Genomic DNA, 18,105 nt, shown 5'->3' with positions numbered 1-18,105 from the left:
ACTCTATTTTTCTTTATCTGATATAATGTTTCTCTTCTTAATATAGAGATGCCACTGTTGCCAAAAGTAAAATTTCATGGTAATCAGAAGAATTTGCACAGATCAAAGTGGCATGGCTGCCACTGCTGATAGCCTAAGGCAACTTTCAAAGTGAAACATTAAAAAAAAAAACCCTAGAAAGCTTTTAACATAAATTTAAATGCAGGAAACATTGTCGTAAGATCAATAATTTATCTAGCATATTCATTCCAAAAAAAAAACCCCAAATAAGTTTCTACAATTGGAAAGTATGCATCACCACTGAAGTTGTAATCATAGTGAGAAATGTAAGAGGGAGCCAATGTTAAAAAGAGAGCCAGTTTGGTGTAGGGGTTAAAGCACCAGCTAGAATCCGGCAGACCAGGAGTTCTAGTCCTGCTTTAGTCACAAAGCCAGCTGGGTGACCTTGGGCCAGTCACTCTCTCTCAACCCTAGGAAGCAGGCAATGGCAAGCCACTTCTGAAAAAACTGCAGGGACTTGTCCAAGCAATTCACCAGGTGTCAAGACTAACGCAAAGGCATAAAAAAAAAGTTAAGAATCGAAGTCTAGTACTTCTATATCTACTATTTCAATTTTCATGGAAATACATTTTTGGCAGCATTAACAAATATTTACAATAGCAGCTGCATATGTAGTTCCAAATGTAATTGGTTCTTCCATATCCTTATTGTGTTGGCTGGCACTGGGTTTTGTTGTGGATCTTAGAAATGGATGTCATATAATTTGAAATGGGTAATCTATCACAAAGCATCTCTACATATACTGTGTGTGTGTGTGTGTACAGTATAGATGTCTTTCCCACTTTTATACCGATAGGATAATCAAGTCAGCTAAATACTCATGGGCGAGAAGACTTTATGTACCAAATAGGGGATGTGAAACCCCGTGTAATATAAATATTTACTTTAAACATTATTTTAAATGTTTACAACACTGTTTTTGTATTAAATTTTGAAGATTATTAAAAGTAGCTTAGAATAGTAATCAGATAACAGATGGAAAATAGGTTGATATCAAATAAACATTATTAATGCCAATATATTTTGTATTTGAAACTTGACTCAGAATGTATGTGAAGTGATAGAAATATCAGTGTTTGCTTGCTAGGGTACCATGACTTAGAACATTCATGATGATTAGTTTATTTGATCATGATAGTCTCAATCCTAAAACGTCTGAATGAATATCAGATATCAAGAAATCACTGAATGGATGCCAAACAGTAAACTGTGGTCTGTTTTTTCCACATCTTCATTGCTGTTTCAAGATATACAGAAACCAATGTGCTGTACCAAAGAGCTTGAAAAAGGGGGAGGTATTGATGTACAACATAAAAGTGGCTGCTAAATTAATCCAGACTTTGTAAACCCTAGCTAATAAAATGTGTATGTGTAGTGTTGTGCGTATGTTTGTACTTAGATATTATATGTGTTTCTTGTTAATCTGACCTATCGCCTACGCGTCATCAAGAACTGAAGAGATTTCTCATGTTTTAATGCTACTTGTTTTCATATGCAGTCTTGAGAAACATCGTTTTTGATAAGCAAACCAAAAAGAATGACATCAGTGTTTAGACGTGTAATAAAGCATGAGAAAAATATAGCAGAATTAGCTATTTAGGTAGTTTTACACATTCCTTTGATATCGATACTCCTTTCCCACCATGGCAACCTTTAGATATGTTGCAACAACAATTCTAGCAATTGCTAGAAGTCCTGTTGGCTGTCTGGGAATTGTATTCACAACACAATTTAAGGGCACCATGTTGGGGAAGACTGATATAAAGAAGATCTTCCAGCAAGGTAAATTTCTTCATTAAAAAAAGTCCAATATTTAATTTTTTTATTATTCAACAATAGATTGCAGAAAGTTGGTGTATCCTAATTCTAAACCATGGCACTAAATCTAAAAGAATATGAATAGAAACCATGTATTTCTGAAAATACATTTTTTGTCTATTTCTACAAACAACAAAGTCCATTTACTTATTCATCTTTATCATTTCAAAGGTCTTTAGCAACCATCGCTTTAGTAGCTGGCCCAGAAGGATTATTCTAGGGATGAGCTAGAATTATTTTTGTTTCAGTCTCTCTTTGCCTATAAGCATGCCATAATTAGGAAGATCCTGCTTGAGAAGTTCATGTATTTCCTGACTGAAAACTAGTGATCTGTTAATAAATTTATCTAATCTAGTAACTGATATGAAAAAGGAAAACAATTTAATCTACTATAAATGTTCACTGAGAATTTTAATAATACAGAAAATCTCATTATGTATTTTTGAAATTCTCAGAATTTACATCTGTGTATTCTGTATGTGTGTTCCTGAACATGCCTATAGATTCTATCTTTTTGGGATGCTTATTAATAGGAAAATGTGCTATAAATGTGTGGCAGGGGTCCAGTTTCTCAATATCTGGCTTTATACTGCTGGAAAACATTTATTCAATATATTTTTATACTACTTCCTATGTTGTCTGTCCATAATGGGATTGCATTACCCCGGACAGAACTGGTGCACAATTTGGGGGTCCTCCTGGACTTACAGCTCCTATTCAAGGAACAGGTGGCAAGAGGGCTTTTGGTTTTCAGTTGTGCCCCTTCCTGGACCAGGAGGCTCTGCACTCAGCCACCTCCTGTATTTCCGCAATGTGTTCTACATGGGGCTGTCTTTAAGGACATCCAGAAGCTGCAGTTGATTCAGAATGAAGTGGTCCAGTCAATTATAGGCATATTTCAATTCAGCCATAAATGTTCACCTTTGCTTCATGACTTGCACAGGCTCTAAATAGCTTCCTAAAGGTGCTGATTGTCACCTATGAAGACCTCCAAGACATGCCGCAAAAATATTCAAGGGTTCACCCCTCTCTAGTCCTCTCTACCTACCCCATTAGGTCTGGCAGGAGGGAAATGCTTTAGGTCCCATCAGCTAAAGAATTACAGCTAGGAAGCATGCTTTTATGTCCTGGTGCCTGCCCTTTGGAATCTCTTACCTCCTGAGATCAGTTTGACCAGAACCCTGCTGACCTTCCAGAAAGTGCTTAAGACCTGGCTGTTCACTCAGGCATGGAGGCCAGATAGTTAGAATAGCCCATGTGATTTGCTGCGATTCTCGATGTATTATCCTTTTTTTTTTTTGCTTTGTTTAGGTGTTGTTTGGTTTTCACTGTTATTTATATTGTTTTTAAACCTTTTTGCCACCCAGAGTCACTTTGGCAAGATGGATGGCCATAAATAAATAAATAAAATAAAATAAATTAGTATACTAAAGAACTTAATTGGATCCATTTTCAGCATACTGATTTGGAATACCCCTTGAACCAAGTACTGAGTTGGCAAAAGAGATAAGGAGGTGAGAACTCAAAGCTCCAGCTCAGCCAGGGACATCATCTAAATTAAGCAAGAGTTGGTTCTGAAAATAATTAATCATGTTAGCCCTTCAGAATGAGAAATAACAAAATAGTTAATCATCATCATTTTAAAATCAACATGAATTTAAAAATCCATCTAATTTTAACAAAGGTAAAAAAATGTAGTAAATCAGAACAATGCCAGTATGACAGGGATTCTGAAACTCTGTGGTACTCTGTGGTACTGTGATATCCTGTGATACTGAGGTACTCTGTGGTACTGTGATACTCTGGGATACTGTGATCCCCTAAGTTTCAAAAATGATTGACGTTTCTCACAACCTTGACATCACCAATTGAGACATCTGTTCTAATTACATTGAGAAATGTTGTAGTTTTGGAAGTCAATATTGACAGAAAAAAGTCATCCATGTAAAGAATTCCTTTTGATCTAGGGTGGATTTTTTGAAAAAAGAAGACAATTAGAACATTTGGTCTTGGTTGCTTTACTCAGGAACAGAAGAAATACGAAGAAGTAGCTTGATAACCCTCTTGAATGTGGATATACTTGGGGTGCTTGGGGAGATTTTTTTCCTGATTGCACTCCTTCTTTTTAATATTGCCAGTGTGGTACACAGATAGTTAAAAAGTTTAAGGGCTTTTACTAGTCAAGAGCCAGTGTGGTGTAAGGGTCAAGAGATTCTAGTCCTCCCTTAGACACAAAAGCCAGCTGGGTGACCTTGGGCAGCATTCTGTCTCCGTGGCAGGCTTTGCAACAAGCTGACTGGAAAACATAGCCCTTCATTGCATCATGGATTGCACATTATACTCTGTGATGTGAAAGAACCTGTACTTGACAGAAATTGCTATGATTCAGATTAGTGATCTACAGTATTCTGATAAAAAAAGATGTGTTGTATGGACAACGGTTTTTGAAAGGTACTGTCCAGCTATATCCCCCAAATGCTGCTATTGTCCAACAAAGTAATTCTCAAAGTAATTCAATGTGTGGAGGTGTTGTGTCAGTCTTGTGAATTAGAGAGAGCAATCTCTCTTTTTTGTGTCATACACCAAAGACAGAAAGGCTAAATATAGTTCATGTCATCCAGGAGCTTGTGGCCACTTAAATGTAGACATCTCACCTTAGGATTCTTATAAGACCTATTTGTCTATATGGTTTTTCATACTTCTCTGCCCTGGCAGTAAATCACATATCTCCTGTTGCTTCTTGCCTTAGCCCCATTTCAAGGACAGACCTGGCAGAAGTCTCCAGACAGGGCTTAGCTAGATAAGGATCCTTACTGAAGACAGGAACAGAGCCACAGAAAAAAGTTGATTGCTAAGTCAGAAATGTTAGTGGAAGAGGAACGTGACAGTGGTTTTCAGTGACAATAGGCTTCAGTTCATAAGAGAGAAGAAAGATAAAACAATGAGAAATGCATCAATAGGTTTCTGTAGCATTGTCCATTTTGTGTCATGTAATTTATTTGCCAGTATCTGAAATAATAGAAGGGACGCGGTGGCGCTGCGGGTTAAACCGCTGAGCTGTCGATCGGAAGGTCGGCGGTTCGAAACCGCGCAGCGGGGTGAGCTCCCGTTGCTCGTCCCAGCTCCTGCTCACCTAGCAGTTCGAAAACATGCAAATGTGAGTAGATCAATAGGTACCGCTTCGGCGGGAAGGTAACGGCGTTCCGAGTCGTCATGCTGGCCACATGACCCGGAAGTGTCTATGACAACGCCGGCTCCAAGGCTTAGAAACGGAGATGAGCACCGCCCCCTAGAGTCGGATTCGACTGGACTTTACGTCAAGGGAAACCTTTACCTTTTTATCTGAAATAATAAATAATAATCCATGGTAAAGTACGCATGATAAGCTTAACTCCCCCAAAATGGAGAGTTTCTGTCATCATTTCTCAGGAACAGTATTTTATATCTGTAATCACATAAATATGATACAAGCAAAATTACATTGTAAGTGACTAGGATTAAAGGAATGTTATTTGAATACCAGAGAATTTACAGTCATGATATAAGCAAAAAAAAATGGAGTGAAATTTATTGTAGCTGGTTCTGTTTTCTGGACTCATTTTGCTTTCAAGCTTCAGTGATATCATCTGTGAACATTGAACTGACATGCTGTATTGTAAGGAGAGCACAAGAAATCTATTTTTAACTTTTGCAGCTAAATTCACCATGCGAAGTGCTTCCTATTCTCTCTCAGCTAGTTGGAAGTATACCATATGGTTATTCTGATTCTTGTCTTCTGAATGGGTCTCCAAGGTTAAACCTGCTCCTTTGCATGCTGCGGACTGTGATTTGTGACCACGGATTAGTTTTTAATTAACCTGGTCCAGCAGACACAGAGAGTCTTCATATTTACTTTATTTCCTTAATGTAGACATGGACGTTGCTGTGACATAGCAATGGAAGAACTATTTTGAGCATTGACATGCAAATTTATACACCAAGCAATTAGAAGCAGTTAAAGCAGGATGTAGTGTAATTAGAAGCTGTTTTGTTCTAATTTTATTCAGAGAAGTTTGACATGTTGTGGAAAAGTTTTAAAATTAAAAGCATAGGCAGTGTCTACTGCTTATTGAGATGTGCACAGGAAAAATAACAATAGGGGCTGTGCAAATAATTCTGTGAGGTGCTTTATTTGTGAACTTTACTTCCTGGATCTCCTTCATGAAGCCATGAAGCAACCCCAGATGCTTGAAAACCTGGTACGACTGCTTCAGGGAACTCCCAAAATCTTCCAAACTCTTGGATGTGTACTTTTCTGCTGGAAAATGAAAAAGCTGGCAAATGAAATAATAGTGATAATGATAGTGATAAAAGATGGCAAGTGTGATGAAGCGAGGTGTCTTGTGGCTGTTCTAAACAACAGCAGAGTGGGGGCCATCCAGATCTCCGGGGAACCTCATTCCAGAGGGCAGGTGCTTCTACAGAGAAGTTTCAGGGTCCTGAGAGATGACACTGTTTAAGGAACCCAGAGTGCGCCAACCCTGCAGGATTGAATTGGCTGGGCAGATGTTATGGAAGACAGGCAGTCCCTTGCACAACCCTAAAAAGAGCTCTATCAAATGCCATAATAGCAATACATCTTAGTCTTAGTTCCACATCATCAAAAGAAGACTCAAAGGACAAAGGTTATATTCAGGAGTAGGGATAGCACAGTAGCAGCAAGTGAATGTTCTAGTGTAGTAAAGCATAGTATACATTGTAGTATATATTGTAATGTACAAAGCTGAGATTTACAGTGTTATAAACAACATGACTGGAAGTCCCTAAAATGTTACCCCTTAAAGGGTGGTGAGCCCCCTCTCCACCCAATCGTATTGGAGGGGTAGAGATTCAGGGGTAGATTCACCCTGGGCATGGAATAGATATTAGTCATCCTGTTGATTATCTACATTGGGGTCTGGATGGGGAGGGGTGCACCCTTCCTGGTCCTATTGGTGGTATTCAGTACAGTTGACTATGATAGCCTGCTGACCCATCTATAAGCAAGACCCATCTGTGTGTGGGAGGTACTGTTTTGTCTTGGTTCACCTGCTACTTAGGCAAATGGTACTAACTAGGGCAGGTGAGGGAAGACTAGATACAACATTGGAGCAGCAGATGAAGATCATGGCCTGGATGGCCTTTGCCCAACTTTGGTTGGTATGCCAGTTGCAGCCTTTTTTGCATCAGGATGCCCTTGCAACAGTGATTCATACCTCAGCATCATCCCCCAGTTGGACTACCGCAGTGTGCTTTATGTTGGGCTGCCAATGAAGATGATTCAGAAGCTAGAGGTGATGGACTACAGTAACACAGCTGGTTCTCAGGAAGGAGGAAGCACATTCCAAGGAGAGAAGCAAGTTCTGAAAAAAAACAATCTGGAGCTGGAACATGGGAAGACTAAGAGGTTCAGAGTAGCCATGCCCTAGAGCCTTCCGAGATTATTTCCCCTTAGGTTAGGTAGAGTAGCTTTAGTCTGGCAAGATTCTGTTTATACGGTGTGAGCAAATAAAGAACTGAAGTTTGTCTGGATTGATTCCTTGTCATTCTCGGGCTGGGCCTGACACTACAACTGGTTAAAAATACAGTGACCTGACTGTTGATAAGAGAAGTTAGGTTCAACAGTCTGACATGCTGAGATCATTACAGTCACTACCAAGGGGCTTCCAAGCCCAATTCAAGGTAGAGATTTTAACCTTTAGACCTTATATGACTTAGTACCCATGTACTTGCAGGATCATCTCTTCCAACCAGAATCAGTCTACCCTTTAATTTATCCCCAGAGGAGCTGCCGTGAGTCTTCATGCCATGATCACTTAGTGATGTCCTGAAACACCTTGTCCCCTTGCTAACATCTTGCAAAGATGGTGGACCTGGGTTGCTTGTGTAATTTTTACTTGTATTGATTTTTACTTGTTTTAAATCATTCTGAATCATGAGAAGTTAGAATGGGGTGGTGGTGGTGGTAAGCATGTGTGTGTGTGTGTGTAGGGAGGGGGTTGCCAGTACCTTTTCCAAGCTGGGGGCTTTTCACCCTCAAATCTAATGAATCAGCTTTCTTCTTTGGAGAGCTCACCATGCAACTTTTAAGGGTAGAGAGAGAGCTGTTTCTGGAAAAGAGAGCGAATAAAGCCCTAGTGGCCTGAGACCAAGTAATTGTATAATATTTTGCCTCAAAGCCAAAATTTTCAGTCATCTATTTAACTCATACGCACCCTACCATAACATGTTTTAAAATGTTATGCGTTTATAAACTTGTTTCTATTCATGAAAACACAAATTCAGCTCACAACTAACAGCAACTCTTAATGAACCACATTTGCAACTTCTATGTGCTTGATTTGAAGTTTGGTAAGAGATAACAGTGCAAATGAACCAGGGCCTTATAACTTCTTTGAATGAAATGCTATGCACTGTGTTAGATGCTCACACACTGTCACTTGTCTTGCTAGAAAAAGGGGAAGCAGAGTGGCTGTTTATGCACATGCATTGGGAAACAGCTTATGAAGCAAATGTGCAAGACTGGAAAAAGATGCAAATCTGTAATTATTTGAAGAGAGACACGTCATATGTACTCCTACATGTGAAGTGCCTATTTCAGAAAGGATACATAGCTCTGAAATAACTTTTCAGTACAGGTAGACATCACTTAATGACTGTCCTAATCTTAGTGACCATTTGAAGTTACGACAGTGCTGAAAAAGTAACTTTATGACCAGTTCTCACATTTATGACCATTGCAGCGTCCCCATAGTCATGCAATCAACATTTGGGTACTTTGAAGCTGGCAGGCATTTATGACCATTGCAGCATCCCACAGTCACGTTATTGCCATTTGCACGCTTCACAACTGGCTTCTGACAAACAGTCAATGGAGAAACCGGCAGAAAAATTGCAAGTTGCAGTCACGTGATATCTTGCTTAACAACTGTGGGTGTTCATTTAACGACTGTGGCAGAAGTGACGTATGTCCATCACGTTGATGTGATGTTTCACTTAGCAACTCCATCACTTAGAAATGGAGTTACCAGTCACAATTGTGGTCACAAAGCGAGGACTACCTGTACACTTTCCCACTTAAATTTATTTGTGTTAATTCCAGTTGTTTTAGAAGGGACGCGGTGGCGCTGCGGGTTAAACTGCTGAGCTGCCGATCGGAAGGTCGGCGGTTCGAAACCGCGCGGTGGGGTGAGCTCCCGTTGCTCGTCCCAGCTCCTGCTCACCTAGCAGTTCGAAAACATGCAAATGTGAGTAGATTAATTGGTACCGCTTCGGCGGGAAGGTAACGGCGTTCCGTGAGTCATGCCGGCCACATGGGTCCTTAGGGACGGGTCCTTAGGGACGCCGGCTCTAAGGCTTAGAAACGGAGATGAGCACCGCCCCCTAGAGTCGGATTCGACTGGACTTTACGTCAAGGGAAACCTTTACCTTTACCTTTACAGAACTCCTGGATCTGCTTGTGAAAACTATGTGTTCTTTTGTTACTGATTTGGTGAAAGTGAGACCTCTGTTGCATTTCCTGCTGGTTAAAAGCAGTCAGAGAAAGACTGGATAGTACCTAGGGTGTCTTTAATGTGGACCCTAGGGATGGTCCTGGATCTTTTTGTGCCATGACCGTTTAAAAGAACTGCCTACAGAGGCTTCCGAAGGATCAGAGGCTTTCATCAAAATAACTGGAGCAGTGTCAGGCTGTTGTGACATAAGCCCCACCCCTTTTGTAAACAATGCCGTGTTGCATGTAGAAAAGCGGTGGGACTTGCATCACAACGCTGTGATTCTGTTTTCATCAGTCTGACATCCCTTGCCCCCCATGGATACCACTGCCTTCAAATATTTTGCACCTCAGCTCCCATCAGCAGAACCAGAGTGGGCAACAGCAAGGAATGTGGGGAAGTTAATCCAAAACTCTGAAGATAGTAACCTGTCTTATCCTGCTATAGACGTTCACTTGTTAAATGTTTTATGAACATAAAGATATTATGTGGCATAAAATAGACAATCATTGCTAAAATAATGTGTTCTTTGGCTTCTCACTCTTTTTTCATAGGTCGTGTATGTAACAGCTACATTTCCATACATCATGTTGTTGATTCTACTGATTCGAGGAGTAACGTTACCTGGGGCCTCTGAAGGAATAAAATTCTACTTGTATCCTGACCTCTCTCGCCTTTCTGACCCACAGGTAGGAACTTACATCAAAAACTTAATAAACATTTTGTGCATTGTTTTTCTCCTTTTCGGCCCTATGCTTTTCCTCAAGTTCCTTTGGTATAATATGAGCTGTTTGTAAAAATTAACAGTAACTAGACAATAACTTGAAACTTCCACCAAATGTTCTGCTGAGTATTTCTTAGTTCAGGGGTTTAGCCACCTTTCCCTCCGAGCAAACTAGTCCCCCTTCTTCAATATTCTCTTTTACTTTTTTCATCTGTTACCATATTTCTGTGACTACTGAGAATGCTCATTCCTGATTGGCCTATTCTGATGGTTTGTGAGGAGAGAAATCCAAGAAACACCTACACTACCATCCACGTGAAGCTTCATAAAGCATCTCTAGAAGGGGTGGGATCTGCATGGGGATTGATTCTGGCCCTTACATTCAGACCACGTAGCACCATATGCTGGCTGGGAATTCTGGGAGTTGAAGTCCATACATCTTCAAGCTGCCAAGGTTGAGAAAAGCTGATATACAGTAGATCATGATTCTGATTCCCCCATGACATCTTCTGCAGTTTATATTGCAGTGGTTCTAAACCGTGATGAATATTTCCTGAAACAATGGTAGGAAATGTGACCAATAGCAAGCTGTATTTCACAATGTAACATTTGATCTGGTCCTCTGCATCCTTCAGTGAGGAAACGATTCATCTGAAAGGCTTTGAGAGGCTACTTCATAATCTTCAGGCCATGAAGTGGCATGCTTTAGTATTATTTGCACTGTGGTTAGTTGATTTAATCTCAATCTCTAGCTCAGATATGATCATCTCAAATTGATTAAGAACATAATTTGTAATTTAGAAATTCATCAGGAGTGATCAAATTTAATTTAATTTAATTTAATTTAATTAATGGACCCTTTGTTTTTTGCAGTGTTTCTAAATGTAAAAAACAATAAATAGGAAAACAAAGTATGATCAGCATGCTGCTTGTATTCATTTCCCATTTGATGTTATGATTATGTTTATAAACAAGATAATTATCTATAAACAATCTTGTTCATAAATCTGTATGTCTGAAGTCAAAGCACTGTTTTAAACCTGACTGCTTTTACATGCGAAGAGTCCCATGGGACAGTTCCATAAATTTTATTAAAAGGCATTTCTGTTCAACAATAATGGACACTTGGATGTGAAATCCAATTGTTTCTGTTCACAGGTCATTTCTTCATGAAAGCAGTGTGTGCTAGCACTTTCAGCTGAGCAACATGTTAGTTTGCTATCAATTTTACAAGTTGCTCTTAGATGTTTATTTGCTATCTTGTTGCTGATTCTTGGAGTCATTTTATTATTACAACATTTCCCAGATAGCATAGTCCTATGTCTTTCTCATGAATGTTTTTGGACTTACATAAAGGATAGATTCAGGTAGCAATTTATTCTCATATACTGTGAGGTTTTTCATTGAAACATAATTACTGCAATGATTTACTATGCCTTATTTTTCATGTTTTACTATTTTTTGCTAGTGGATGTTAGTTGACAAAATATGAAAGTAGAATTCCAGTGAGTTAAATCAGTTACTTTCTTTCTGTATTTATGTATATCAGTCGTCTCTTATAAGACTTATAAAATAAACCACATAAACAGTGCAGTCTTCTATGTAACTGCTCAAAATGAATCCTCATTGATTTCTGTGGGACACAGTCCCATGTATTAAATAATAGGACTGTGGTATCTGTCGGAATGACCTTGGGAGATAGGAGGAAGAGTTGCAGAGTAGACAACAGTCATATAAAAGGCAGCTGAGTCTGCAGAAGGAATGTGGGTGGGGCAAATGTCTCAGAAGGGACCCTCCCAAGTTTCTTGGGCTGTAAAGGTGAGGGGAGAGAGATGTGCTTTCAGACTTGCAAGATTCTGTTAATGTAACCTTACAATAACATAAGAGCTAGTACTTCTGGGCATGTTTCCTGTCTGGGCTACCTCACAAGGCTTACAGTATCACGCTTTTCAAAAGTATGCTTCAACTGACCACTTTTCTTTTGAAGAAAAAGCAATTGCATATTGCTGGGGGCGGGGAGGGGTTCTGGCCAGTATTCTGCTGAAAATCTTATGTGTAGATTCATAAGAATGCACCTAACTGGATCCTGGGTGTTTTAGCTTTTTTCCAAAAGAAGCTTGTCTCACCTCTGATCACTTCTGCATCACTGTGGGGAAAGTAAACGTAGAAATTTGCACAATAAATAATGATTTAGACCTCCATCCAAGCATGCTGTTTTGCTGCAAATTTTATTTATTTATTTATTCTATTTATATAGCCACTCATCTCACATTCATGACTCTGGGCAGTTTACAATTAAAACATAAACAATACCCAAAAATAAAAAAAATAAAACAGCCATACAGAAAATACGAATGTTAAAAACAATTAAAAGTCGTACAGTACAATTCCTGGGAGAGCACAGACATTTAAGAAGAGTGCAGCCATTTTGTGAGCTCCACACCACTCTCTGATCCCTAGGCCAGATGTCAAAGCCACGTCTTCCAGAAGACCATCAACGTCAGGACCAGCCTGGCTTCAGGGGGAATGATGTTCCATAGAAATTGTATTCTATGCTTAAATTATTGCTTATTCCATCTGTCTCTAAGATGAAATGAGTCACATTTCATCTAAAACAGGAATAACTTGAGCTGTATGTACCCCTAAGACCCTTCCCTTGCCAGAAAATTAGTACTATGTTTTCCCTTCATTTTTATATTGGGAACACCACGATGCTGTGATATAACCCTAAATAGGCTTAACACATTTTTTAAAAAAATAAATTCGTATACACACACTTCCCCCTCCCAGGAAAATAGAAATGCCCTGATTTTGCCCCTATATTACATAATCCCATCCATTTTCCATCAATGTCTTCTCAATGGTGGGCTGGCATCTTTGCAAAAAATGTTACTGAACTAGTAAAGGTTTGGCTACCCCAAGTGTGTAAGCACATTCTGGTGAGCTCACATATTTTATTCCTAGATATTACTTACTCTCCAGGAATCAGAGTGGAGCAAACAAATCTCACCCATTTGAAAGAGACACATACATTGATTTATGGAATCTTCTAATGCTATGAATAAATCTTAGCCTCTTCACAAGAGCAGCTTTTCAGATTTATGGACATTCAATAGTACTATATTAACTGAGCAAATATTAAATCATATAAAGTTACCCTTGTCACCTAATCCTTATTTTAAGTATACAGTACCCTTAAAAGATCAGGCTACATATATAACAAACCAAAAAGCATGCATACTTTTCTTCATGCAAAGTGGAGATTTCTTTTTCTTCTTTTTCTTCATGCAAAGTGGTCATTGACAAGAGAAATGTAGCCCTTAGCCCAGAGGGAAGGATTTAGACCCCCTTATTCGTTATCACATCCTAGCCAATCTTGGCCTGATCTCAAAAACACCTAAACAGGATTGGACCCAGTATTTAGATGGGAGACTACTGAAAAATCCAGGACTTTAGACTAGATTGGGAAGTAGGGGGAAAAAAGTCCCAGAAGAACCACTTCCATCATTTTTTGCCAAGAAAGTAACAAGCCCATGCCCAACTAGAAGTTAAGTCCCTTTTAGCTCACCCATCGCAAATATTATGTTTCTATTCCTTTTTAAGGGAGGAGGCTGGGATATGTACATACACTTCCTGGATCATCTGTGTGATATGTGCAGATTTATGGAAGCTGAGTACACATTTATGTTCTTCCAACCGCTTTACTTAGCTAAACCAAAACATTTCCACTGAAACACTCAATTGTACTGAATATTGTACTGTTAAAAGCAGCAATGCCATCTTGAGGTAAAAATGTGTTCAAACAGGCTGACTCAAATAATGACGTTTTTAGCAGTGCATAAAGGTATATTTTGATTTCACTGTAACAGGGAAAGAGGAGAACACTGCTGGCTTTGTGATGATAGCTGCAACCCAACATGAACACATACTGCTTTACTGCATTAGAGCGGGCAGGAAGATCAATTGATTGTTACCCAGGTGGAAGAAACCCCTTTCTGAGGCACTCCTCTCTGCAACCTTTTCTAAACTGTGGATAATTATGATCAGTGTCTCCTTGGAAAAAATTATATATAAGAAGTTGGGGATAGGGAAAACTTTAAATGTGAAAACTTTCAAGTGGAGTGAAAACCTATTCCATACTAAAATAACCAATTTATGATAAAGATAGGCTACTTTGAAAATTCATGTTTTCTTAAAATGTTAATTTCTTAATAGTATAACTAGTATAAATTACACAGTGTGCTGCTTTTTCAGGCAGAAGAGAGACATGCCATGCTTTCACTGTGCTTTCACTTGCATTTTTCCCATATTATTTCATTTCTGATACATCGCTTGAAGTATTTTTCTGTTTTGAGCAGTTACTGTCTGCATGTATAAAAACTATGGATGCAATACCTTAATAACTGGAGATAATTATATGCTACAGCCTTCCATTTTCTGTCAAATTAATAGGCACCTTGCAGTTACAGTCTCATCAACCAAGAAGGCTGAAATATTTTTTTTTCAATCAGCTCTATAATTATGTCGTTATTGTCAGCTTCCCTTCTCCCATCTTTGCATTTCAACAAGATCACACCATTATCAAATTCAGCTATATTGATCTTGCCTTTTCTCTACATTCCTTCTTTCAAACTTAGCAAAGAATGGGAGTCAGAATTTACCTAGCCAGTGCTGTTGCGTGCTGATTTACAGTTTTCCTGTACTGCACTGTGGTGGTCTCATGTCGTAAGAGAGGAGTTTCTTGCCAAAATAGATATGACCTTTTATGTGGCTTATCAGTGGCAGTCACAACAGGTGTAATGTGATAACATATTTTACAGTATAAAAAAATAGCATATTGTACCATTCAGGCAGAACTATCGGAGCTATGACATTAAAAGTTTGTAATTTCTCTGTCCAGTTTATGTTACTGCTTATAGGAAAAAGCCAGTACTCAGGATAATCACATCATTCATAATACCATTATTTTTCTTAAATAATCTTTCTGATGGTGCCTTCTTCCCCTAGACGTACTGGACTTTAATTCCTACGATTTCCAGTCAGCACGGTCTTGAATGGCAAAGACGGCTCTCATATCGTATGTCTCAGCTTAAATCACTTTGGGCCTCTGCACGATAACTATTGAGCTGGATCAGACATACCACAGGCAATTGAACAGACTGGGGACTCAAGGTTCTCTGGCTCACTATCTTCCTTCATGTGCAATTCTTTTTCCCATCACCTATCAATCTCAATCATAATTAAAACTTACATTGCCGTTGACTTATACCGTGGCTAAAATCCATCTTAAAATAATATTTAAGCTTAATAACTAAAATATGAGAAAGGCAGGAGTAATAGTCTGTGATTTTAAAAAAAAGGGCTCAAGGATCTGGGAAACAAGTTCCTAATCTTTAAAGAAGTCACTAGATTTCACTGGTTTGGGCCATAATGTCTCTGAGGCCACTGTTCTTTTTCTGTATTAATTCGGTAGGACTTTCAATTGTCCTCAGAAGAAGAAATGGCTTAGTTCTTTGTCATGCACTTGCTTTTTCTTATTGATCTGTTCTTGTCCATTAGGCTGCAAAGCACTGGCATGCAATATATATTGGCTGTGGCATCCTTTTATTATTTATATGTATAAAAGATGCTAAGAAGTATTATATATACTTCAGTTTCATCCTGAAATTTTGTTTTGTTCTCTTAAAATTGTTTTAAAATTTTATGGAATTAACATCCTTATATCCCTGGACTATATGAATCATTTAAATTCTAGGATAAACAAGAAGATCTTTATCTGACATTGAAAAAGTCATAGGGATGGTGTTGGACAAAGTTCTTTGGGAAGGCTGCTCCTTTAGTGGGGCCCACAATTCAAAGGCCCTCCATGGTGTCACCTGCCTTACTTCATCTAAACAATTACGTGTCTGCTGGAAACATATTGGAAAATGTCATCTTTCTGTAATCAAATAACAACCCCTTTTAAAGTTTTAAAATGTTAAAACCATTTTTTTAAATTGGATCTAGAAGTAGAAAGTGTAGGAATGAACATGCTCAAACTGCTCAGTTACACTTATGCATTGTAAGAAGGTAGCTGTGTTAGTCTGAGTAACCAAAAACCAGAAGGAGTCTTGTAGCACCTTTTAAGACTGATCCATTTGTATTTTAAGGCATAACCTTTTAAGAGCTGCATCTTACTTCATCAGATGCAAAGAGTGGCTTGATTGATGTAGGATTAAAATACATAGGGGTGGAGTATGGGGGAGAAAGGAAGGAAATGATGGGCTAGCAATGCAGGTGAAGGTTCCATGAAAGACAGGTTGCAAGCATCTTATCAATTAACAAGTGTTTGACTTAGTAATCTAATCTTAGACCTTGTAAGGAGAGAGTCATGAAGATCTGGCTGTTCCCCCAAGCTTTAGGCTAGATGGGGCTGAGTCAGGAACTTAATAGTTCGGTTGGTTAGGCGCCTGGTGGGAAGGGTTGTTCTGTTCTTATTGTATTGTTTTTATTGGTTGTGGTAAACTGCCTAGGATCACTATGTGAGATAGGTGGCCATATAAGTTCTTTAAATAATAACCAAATATTAGTCTGTGGTGGCAAAAAATCAGGAGGAGTCTGGTAGCACCTTTTCCAACTAACATATTTTATTAAAGGGCATTAGCTTTTATGAGCTTTAGCTTATAAGGCTAAATGGGTATATGATAGCAAATAGCTAGTCTAGCAAAACTGGGATTATACTGAAAGGTAATTTGAACATTTATTGAAAGGATAGGATACTGAAAAATAAGAAAATTGTGAAAATATTATATGAAATAAGCCATATAAAATGACTAAAACATTATAAAGTACTTATAAAAATTAAATACAGAATTAAATATGTTATTATCAGAGACATCTCCCTGATAATTTTCATAAACTATGAAAAACAATGATCAAGCATTCCAGTGAGCCAGAGGTGAAGATACAGGCAGCAAATAATAAATTCAGCTGCAGTCATGTTTTTCTCATCAAGTTTTCTCATTCCCATTATAGGAATGCTACTACTGCATAGTCTAAAGCAGTATTTATTTTAAATCCCTGTCATGGAAGCTTATTTAGGTATATGTGCAGAGGGCTTCTAAAAAGTTCTAAGTTGGTATCAGTGAGATTTTGAAATCCAGATGTAAACTAGGATTGTTTAACAGGATTGTATATTTGACAACTTAAAATATGTGATATAAAGAAGACCAAACTAATGACAACAGGTAGAACAACCAGTCTTAGAACTGACAATGAAGATATCAAAGTGGTGGGTAGCTTCTGCCTTTTAGGATCAACCATCAATAGTAAAGGAACAAGTAGTCAAGAAATATACTGCAGACTGGCACTTGGTAGAGCAGCCATGAGGGCCTTGGAAAAGATACTCAAATACCATGATGTGTCTATACCTACAAAGATCAGAATTGTGCAAGCCATGGTATTTCCTCTGACACTCTATGGAAGTGAAAGTTGGACTTTAAAGAAGCAGGATAGGAAGGGTATTGACACCTTTTAACTTTGATGTTGGAGAAGACTCCTGATAATACCATGGACAGCCAAGAAAACAAACCAATGGATCATCAAACAAATCAACCCAGAGTTCTCACTCGAGGCACAAATTACCAGACTCATATGATCCTACTTTGGACACATTATGTAAAGACCCAGCTCTCTGGAAAAGGCCCTAATGCTAGTAAAAGTGGAAGGAAAGAGAAGTGGATGACCAGCAGCAAGGTGGGTGGATTCAGTTACAGTGGTGATGAATGCACCATTGGGAGACTTGAAAGAACAGGTTAGGGACAGATTGTCATGTGGTCACTAGGAGTTGAAAATGACTTGATGGCACATAATCTATCAAAATATGTTATCAATATTGGTTAATCATTATAATAAAATGACTAGGTTCACATACCAAATGTATCTTTTAAAAAGGGAAAATTGCACCTTTATCATAAGTAATAGTAACTGAAAAGGGTGCAAAACACTAACATC

General features: G+C 38.5%; 1 protein-coding gene across 1 annotated transcript in view; it reads left to right on the top strand.

Annotated features, from left to right (window-relative positions):
- SLC6A11 (solute carrier family 6 member 11) overlaps positions 1 to 18,105 on the top strand; it is a 102,373-nt gene that overhangs the window by 50,422 nt on the left and 33,846 nt on the right. Inside the window, exon 7 of the mRNA XM_063291851.1 lies at positions 9,944 to 10,078. Coding sequence (XP_063147921.1) covers positions 9,944 to 10,078 — 135 coding nt within the window. The remainder of the gene's footprint in view (positions 1 to 9,943; positions 10,079 to 18,105) is intronic.

This window comes from Candoia aspera, chromosome 2 (genome assembly GCF_035149785.1).
Source record: "Candoia aspera isolate rCanAsp1 chromosome 2, rCanAsp1.hap2, whole genome shotgun sequence".
NCBI classification, from domain to species: Eukaryota; Metazoa; Chordata; class Lepidosauria; order Squamata; family Boidae; genus Candoia; species Candoia aspera.
Note: the sequence above shows the minus strand (reverse complement) of the source record. Positions and strands in the feature narration are given on the sequence as shown.